At 39.7% G+C, this 8,994-nt stretch overlaps 1 protein-coding gene across 1 annotated transcript; it reads left to right on the forward strand.

Moving 5' to 3' along the window:
• The first annotated feature begins 1,804 nt into the window (after positions 1-1,804).
• Positions 1,805-7,225, forward strand: C1galt1c1 (C1GALT1 specific chaperone 1). Its single transcript, XM_048336416.1, has 2 exons — positions 1,805-1,976; positions 5,489-7,225. The coding sequence occupies exons 1-2, from the start codon at positions 1,971-1,973 to the stop codon at positions 6,449-6,451; spliced, it is 969 nt and encodes a 322-aa protein (XP_048192373.1). The 5' UTR covers positions 1,805-1,970; the 3' UTR covers positions 6,452-7,225.
• The last annotated feature ends 1,769 nt before the right edge of the window (positions 7,226-8,994 follow it).

Raw genomic sequence — 8,994 nt, forward strand, 5'->3', positions numbered from 1 at the left:
TCGGTTAAACTTTTTGTCACTGTGACAAGATACCCAACACAAGCAATTTAAAAGATAAAGTGTTTCTTTTGGCAGTCCTTTGCAGGAATAGCATTGTGGAACCCAGAAGCTCACATAAAAAATGACCAGGAATGTTGTCCTTGCTAGATTTCTCATTTTCTCTCTTTTATGCCATCTAGGAGGCTATAGATAGTGCAACCCACATTCAGAGCCAGTACACCCTCTCTAGAAATGCCCTTACAGACACAGACAAAAAATGTTCTTTTCTACTCATCTAGGTGCTACTTACTGCAAATTGACAACCAACATTAACCATCATATTTAGTTCTGAGTTATGAATTTAAAGCCAGGCATGGGGATGCATTTCTAAAATAACAGCACTCAGGAAGCTGAGACAGAAGGAACTAGGTTCAAAATTTTTTTTAAAAAAAAGATCTTTGCATGTGAAGTGGGTATTGAGCAAAGGAATACAAGAGCAGCGTGTAGAGGGAACACACTGACACTGGGTAGGCGGAAAACAATTCCTTGAGGATTTGTCCTTTAGTGTTCCCAGCTGCTTCAATATAATTGTTCCCATTTTGCAGATGTGTAAACTGAGGAAATCCAAACCTCTGAAATCTGTTGTAGATCAAAGCTCATAAGAGGTGGAGAGAATGCATCTTATTTCTAGACAGGCAAAGCAGGAGTACTGAGAACTGACCATTGAGATTGGTTGGAAGTTTTCAGAACAATCCCTTTTGAAGCCTGAGCCTGCTAACAAATGTCACTTTGTAGAGTCCCTTTTCCCACCAAATATATTCTAATTTCTTTGAAACCTGCTAGCCTTGATTATAAAACATACAATCAGAACACCTGTCATATGTATTTGCATATATAAGACAGCAAATTTTGAAATTGTTTTAATGGCGGGAAGGGAGTCAAGGGTGAGTGACAGAGGGGATTGGGTTACTAGAGTAAATTGTATGCCTGTGTGGAAATGTCACAATGAAACTTCCTTTGTAGAACTAAAGTATGCTAATTAAAAAAAATCATAAAAATTGTTTTAGGACTAAGAGTTGCTTATCTCCACTGAAAATTTTAGTCTCCGGGCGCTGGTGGCGAACGCCGGTAATCCTAGCTACTCAAAAGGCTGCGTTTTCTGCAGACCAGGTAAATCTGTCTCCCCCTCCCCACTTTTGTGGGTATGGGAGGAGGGGCAGTCGTGGGGACAAGAATTTAGGGCCTGGGCACTGTCCATAAGCTTCTTTTGTTCAAGGCTAGCGCTGTACCACCTGAAGAAGCACTCCCCGCGGTTTTTTGGTAGTTTATTGGAGATGAGTCTTTCGGACTCTCGCTGATAACAGGCATGAGTCACTGGCGCCCGGCACTCCAGAAATCCTTGCAGCCCAATTCAGTGACTAGTCTAATAGCTTGTAGTTTGGTCCGCGCCCAGAAATGCTGGCTGCGACACCCTCTTATCATCTTGTAATTACAAAGATAAGGAAACCCAAAGAGAAACTATTGAGACCTGAAGCAAACACAGGTAAGACGAACCGCCAACCATTCGGCCGATTCCCTGCCCCAGAAAAAGAAATGAGAGGATACTAGCGAAAGTTACTCTCGCCCGCACGCCTCTTGAGGCTGCCTATTGGGTAGGTATGAGCGCCCTGGTTACGTCATCACAACGCGCTTCTCGGCGCTTGGCGTGGGGCGGGGAAAAGGGTACGCTACCCACGCGCGGATCCTTTCTACGTCCTGGCGACTGATGGCTTTTCAACCTGCCGGGAGTTGACTAGCCCCGCCCCATCTCGCCCGGCCGTCCCCGCCTTCGGGGCGTCAACTTCCTAGATTTCTCCACCTTTAGCGAAATCATCCATCGAGAAGACTCCTCCTACGTGTAGAGCAGCCCGTGCTGGAGCGTAACCGACTGGCGTAAGAACGTGAAAGGAAAGCCTTGCACGTCTACGCATTCCTGTCCTGAGCCATTCTAGATGCGGGTGAGTGTCGAGGCCTCAGCCCCCACCCTAAGCGGAACCCGGAGTGACTAGACCCCCTTCCCATTCCCCGAGATGCCAAGCCCTAGCCCATTCCCAGCATGCTCCACGTGGGATGCCCTGGCAGGTGCTAAGCGGAGAACTGTGAACGAGAAACAACTACGTTCCGAAGGGCCAGTACATTAGCTCCTCAGTGGGGTCTTTAGATGAGGCATGTCCTCTCTCACCCCCATTCTCCATTTTGGCCTCCCTTTTCCACAGATCACAACATCCGTCTTCACCTTAAAAAAAAAAAACAACCCATTTCAGGAATCATTTGGATTGTTTCTGCTTTGTTTTCGTGTGCAGATTTTTCTTCAGTGTGCGATTTTAAGATTCTCGCTATTTATAATCGTGTGCATCCCCATGTGGCATTTTTGGCCTCCCCCGATGGGGAAATATTTTTAAATAATTTAAATTTTTATTTTGTAGACTTAAATTTTAATTTGTAGACTTCTTTTGATCCATTTTTTTATATCCAGGAGTAATAGTCTTATTAGGAAGAAATTCAACCTGTATGCCATAATAAAGTCCACAGATGGGGCTGGGAATATGGCATAGTGGCAAGAGTGCTTGCCTCCTATACATGAAGCCCTAGGATCGATTCCTCAGCACCACATATATAGAAAATGGCCAGAAGTGGCACAGTGGCTCAAGTGGCAGAGTGCTAGCCTTGAGCAAAAGAAAGCCAGGGACAGTGCTCAGACCTTGAGTTCAAGGCCTAGGACTGGCAAAAAAAATAATAAAGTCCACAGAGACGTGTGACTTCATATATTGGCAAGAAATAATGAATATTGTGTGATGTGAAATGCCAAAATCCTGTATCAATTAATTATAGAGTGTATCTGATATTCTTATTACGCAGAATTTTATTACTGGCTTCTCTTTTCCTCTTTGGAATGTGTTTATTGACAAAGTTCTCTGACACAGGAATACCACATCCTTCCTCTCTTCTCACCCCATCCTCACTCAGTAATTCCATCTTTCCTTCTGTTCCACACCTTGTCCTGGTAGAGGTCAAAGTCAAGTTCCTCTAGAAGGAAACCATACACATGATTTCCTGATAGCATAAACCATAAACATGACTTCCGTGTAGTAGAACAGTGGCATGTGCAAAACTAATTGTACTTCATACATCCCTTTTTTCATATATAGGAAAACAAAGTTTTTTAGCAACTTATTTATTAGATTCTCAATAATATAGTGAGAGCATTGGGTTGATTATTGTGTAATGGGAAAAAAAATAAACTGAAGTACACTTCTAACACTGATAGTTTATCACTGGGTCAGTCTGTGGTCCTCTATTTCCTAGCTGTAAAATTAAAGTGACATTAGCTAGAAGTTAATGCCATTAAGACTTCTTTCAAATTTAAGGGACAAAGGGAAAATTTAAATAGCACACTAAACAACATTTTTGTGTAGTTTGAAAATTGGAAAATTTTTAGCCTTTACTAGCATAAATGTGTAGCATACAATTTTTCAGCAGTTATACTTAACGTTGGGTTTTCATTGCTAATTGAAATAAAAACATGGGTCTTTCTCTTTTTTTTTCCTCAAATAAAAAAGGTACCTTTTGAGGAAATTAAAATGATTATTAATGGTTTCCATACATGCCTATATTGACTCATTTTCATTCAAATAACTTTTTTGTATGTGCCAGTCCTGGGGCTTGAACCTTTAAGGTCCTGGGTGCTGGGTTCCTGACTTTTGTGCTCACAGCTAATGTTCTACCACTTGAGCCACAGCTCCACTTCTGGCTTTTTGTGTGCTTGAGATAAGAATCTTACAGACTTTCCTGCTGAAGCTAGCTTTGAACTGTGATCCTCAGATCTCAGCCTCCTGAGTAATTAGGATTACAGGTGTGAGCCACCAGCACCTAGCTTCAAATAACTTTTTTTTGTCAGTCATGGGGCTTGAACTCAGGGCCTAGGTGCTGTCCCTGAGCTTTTTCACTCAAGGCTAGCACTCTACAACTTTGAACCACAGCACCAACTTCGATTTTCTGGTGGTAAATTGCAGATAAGAGTCTCATGGACTTTCCTGCCTGGGCTAGCTTTGAACCCCATTCTTCAGATCTCAGCCTTCTGAATAGCTAGGATTATAGGCGTCAGCCACCAGCACCCAGCTTTCCAAATAACTTTTAATTGTGATCTTTTGTTACATTAATAGGATACTGCATTGTAAACCAGTTAGTCTTAGAAACAGAAAAGTTAATATTAATATATGAGTATAGTATCATCTGAAAAAAAAACCTGTTTTAGATATACTACAGATAAGATTATTAGCCATCAGTAAATAAAGCACTATATTGAAAAGAGAAGTTAGAATTTAGGGAGAGAAATTTGGATTTAAATTGAATTTCTCTGTTCACTTTAATGTCTTCATATAAAGCTCCCATTTATATATTGGGGCTACTTAAATAATATAATGCATAGTTGCTATAAAAAATTATTTGAAGCCAGGCGCCAGTGGCTCACACCTGTAATCCTAGCTCCTCAGGAAGCTGAGATCTGAGGATTGAGGTTCAAAACCAGTGAGACAAGAAAGTCTGTGAGACTCTTATCTCCAGTTAACCACCAGAAAAGCAGAAGTGGCACTGTGGCTCAAAGTGGTAGAACACAAGCTTTGAGCTGAAGAGCTCAAGGACAGCGCCCCAGGCCCAAAGTTCAAACCCCACAACCAACCAAAAACAAAAAACTCTTTCAAAGTCAGGTGTGGGTAGCTCACGCATATAATCCTAGCTACTCAGGAGGGTGAGATCTGAAGATTGTTGTTTGAAGCCAGCCCAGGCAGGAAAGTCCATGAGACTCTTACTTCCAATTAATCATAGAAAAAGTGGAAAGTAACACTGTGGCTCAAGTGGTAGAGTTCTATCCTTGAGCAAAAAAGGAGCTCAGGGACAGTGCCTAGGTCCAGAGTTCAAGCCCCAGAACTGCCAAAAATAAAATAAAAGTTCCTTGAAGAGAATGATGAATGGACAAGCTCTGTGACATTAGTTTCTATGGCTAATTATTTAATTTAGTACTTGGTTAATTAAATCCTTAAAAATAGCCCACTGTAGATTCTATCTCATTGAAAAGTTTTACAAAATTCCAATTTATATCAAAACTGTAATTGGGTAACATTGGAAGCTAAAGATTCTGGAATGCTTGGAGAGCCTTTAAAAAAAAAAACAGTAAAATGGGGCTGGGAATATGGCCTAGTGGCAAGAGTGCTTACCTCCCATACATGAAGCCCTGGGTTCAATTCCCCCGCACCACATATATAGAAAAGGCCAAAAGTGGTGCTGTGGCTCAAGGGGAACAGTGCTAGCCTTGAACAAAATGAAGCCAGGGAGAATGCTCAGGCCTTGAGTCCAAGCCCTAGGACTGGCCAAAAAATTAAAAAATTTAAAAAAATGTGAAATGTAGTATATGAGAAATAGCAGATTAGATGGCTAGACAAAATATTTTAAGAGTTTTTTTCTTTTTTTATAGGAAAAAATGCTCTCTGAAAGCAGTTCATTTTTGAAGGGTGTGATGCTCGGAAGTATTTTCTGTGCCTTGATCACTATGCTAGGACATGTTAGGATTGGTCATGGAAATAGAATGCACCACCATGAGCATCATCATCTACAAGCTCCTAACAAAGAAGATATCTTGAAAATTTCCGAGGATGAACGTATGGAGCTCAGTAAGAGCTTTCGGGTATACTGTATCATCCTCGTAAAACCCAAAGATGTGAGTCTTTGGGCTGCAGTGAAGGAGACTTGGACCAAACACTGTGACAAAGCCGAATTCTTCAGTTCTGAAAATGTTAAAGTGTTTGAATCAGTTAATATGGAAACAAATGATATGTGGTTGATGATGAGGAAAGCTTACAAACATGCATTTGATAAGTACAAAGATCAATACCACTGGTTCTTCCTGGCACGTCCCACAACATTTGCTATTATTGAAAATCTGAAGTATTTTTTGTTAAAAAAGGATCCATCACAACCTTTCTATTTAGGCCATACTATAAAATCTGGAGACCTTGAATATGTGAGTGTGGAAGGAGGAATTGTCTTAAGTATAGAATCAATGAAAAGACTTGCTAGCCTTCTCAATATTCCTGAAAAGTGTCCTGAGCAGGGAGGAATGATTTGGAAGATATCTGAAGATAAGCAGCTAGCAGTCTGCCTGAAATATGCTGGAGTGTTTGCAGAAAATGCAGAAGATGCTGATGGAAAAGATGTATTTAATACTAAATCTGTTGGGCTTTTTATTAAAGAGGCAAAGACGAATCACCCAAACCAGGTAGTAGAAGGATGTTGTTCAGATATGGCTGTTACTTTTAATGGACTAACTCCTAATCAGATGCATGTGATGATGTATGGGGTATACCGACTTAGGGCATTTGGACATGTTTTCAATGATGCATTGGTTTTCTTACCTCCTAATGGTTCTGATAATGACTGAGATAGGGAATAACAAGAGCCATGCATTTGCTTATCATCTGTTCTCATTTGTGGTAATTATTACATATCCAATGCTGGTGTGTTTCTGTTTTTCTTGTCTAATCTACAGACACTGGTATAATCGTGCATTGAAGTTGACTAGTGTATCTCTAAATGGAGTGGTATTTTTTCCTTAAAATAATTTTTGAAAATTTTCAGTGTGTTGGAAATAAATGTTTGAAGAACAATAATTTCATGAACAAAGAATATATTTATCCATATTATGTGAGAAAGCCTCAATTATAAACATTAAAAATCAGTGTGGCACCTAGTATTCCTGAGTGGTTAAAAAATTTAGCCTGTCTTTTTAGCGTTCTAATATATGTAAATGAAATCTCTAGTTGTGAATTTTGTGTTAGAATGTTTATCTCTGTTTTTCCTTTTCATCTAATGTACACTTGTACACTTATGCTTCGAATTTCCCAACTTGCCAATGTATTTGCCTTCTTCAAGTATACAGCCAAGCAACTAAGGTAACATTCTTAACCAATTTCAAAGGAAAATTGAATTCTGTCTTTAATAGAAAAAGTGAAAATTACTTATGAAGGTTAAGTAATTTTCCTGGAAACTAATTTAGTGGCATTCCTTAGCATATAAAATTTTTGTGTAACACCGTACTTGAGCATGCAGATATTGAGGTTGGAGTGACCATGAAGAATGTAATGTCATTAATCTGCAACTTGGATAAAAATGTACATGTGCTTTACTTGTTCCTTCTGAGTAAATGAGTTCTGTGGACATCTCTTTTGAACAACTTGTTATTTTACAGTTTCACCTACATAAGTTGGGTCTGGCCTGGGTTTTATTTTCTTGTTCTTGAAACTCTGAAAGTTCCCCAGGTTCTTGCTTGTACTACACATAGCTGTTTTGGGTATGGAGGCCCTAAACCTAACAATTTACTTTCAATTACCATACCATTTGTCTAATTTCATTGGCTACCCCAAATCTACCCAGTGGTGTATACAATTGTTCTTGTGCTCACAGATATGGGACATACCTGGAGCTGACTTATCCTATAATTTGGCCAGCCTGTAATCTAGCCCCATGATACTAATCGTCTCCCAAAACTTCAGCAAACCAGGTTAATTTCCTGAGGAAGGTGTTGGCTTCGATAACTGATCATGACAGTAGTGTGTCAAACCCTTTGTTTCCATTGCTCTGGTTGCTATCAGTTAAGATGAAGCATTATTGATTATTATTGATTTGTCCTGGGGTGTTTGTGTGTGTACTGGGGCTTGAACTCAGATTCTGGACACTGTCCCTTAGCTTTTCTTTTACTCAAGGATGGTGCTCTGTAACTTGAGCCACAGCTTCACTTCCAACATTATTGGTTTTGAAGAATCATAAAACTTCTTTATCAAGTGGTCTCAGGTGGGAATACTGCTGATCAAACATGTCTAATAAGAGGACAATGACAGTGTTTCTCTGAGTGTGAGACACTGACCCCCCAAAAATATTTAATTTTTTCTACTTGTATTTTGTCACCAACATCAGTATATTTAAATTTTCATTATTAACTGTATTATTATATCAAAATATTATGCCAGAGAATGCATTTCATTATCAGATTTGCTAATAGGTACTAGGTAATGTTATGGCCCATTAAATCAAATTGATGCTCTATCATTTTATATGAATAATCCATTATAAATGTCTCAACATGCTGTCTATGAATTTATATCCAATTTTATAGATAAAATCTGAGTCACTGACAGAAAACAGTTCTATTGAGATCATAGTTAACAGATTTGATCTCCATTTATATTGGCCAGCTTTACTGAGAGAAATAATACATTCTGTAGCCAAAAACTAACCCTAATTTCACTGTATTGGGGAGAGAATTGAAAAGACTGGAGAGCAATCGAAATTGGTCATGAGTGCAAGTATACCCACAACCCTTAACCCCAGCTGAGATGTTGTCAGTGAAAAATACTATTTGTTTTGTTTGTGCAGGTACTGGGGCTTGAACTTTGGGCTTTACACTCTTGCTTGGTTTTTTCACTCAAGGCTGGCACTCTACTACTTGAGCTCTCCTCCACTTCTAACTTTTTTTGCTGGTCAGTTGAAGATAGGAGTCTTACAGATTTGTCTGGCAAGGTTGGTGTCAAGCCGTGATCCTGAGATCTCAGCCTCCTAAGAAGCTAAGATTATAGGGATGAGCCACTGGCACCCTGCCCAGCTAAAATCTTTCAGATCACAAGAAATGGAAAGTGTTAAAATGTAAGTATGCAGAAACATACATTTCAATCTCTATGGATAAAGAATTAAAAATAAAATTATATGCTGTGTGTTTGTGTGCTCACACATGTACACTGGTCCTAAGGCTTGAACTCAGGGCCTGGGCACTGTCCCTGAGCTTTCTTTGCTGAAGGCTTAACATTCTGCCATTTGAACCACAGGTCCACTTCCAGCTTTTTTAGTAATTAAGAGTCTCACGTGCTTTCTTGGCTGGGCTGGCTTTGAATCTTGATCTGCAGATCTCATCAGCCTCCTGACTAGGATTAC

The sequence above is a fragment of the Perognathus longimembris genome, chromosome 28 (assembly GCF_023159225.1).
Source record: "Perognathus longimembris pacificus isolate PPM17 chromosome 28, ASM2315922v1, whole genome shotgun sequence".
In the NCBI taxonomy this organism is placed as follows: Eukaryota; Metazoa; Chordata; class Mammalia; order Rodentia; family Heteromyidae; genus Perognathus; species Perognathus longimembris.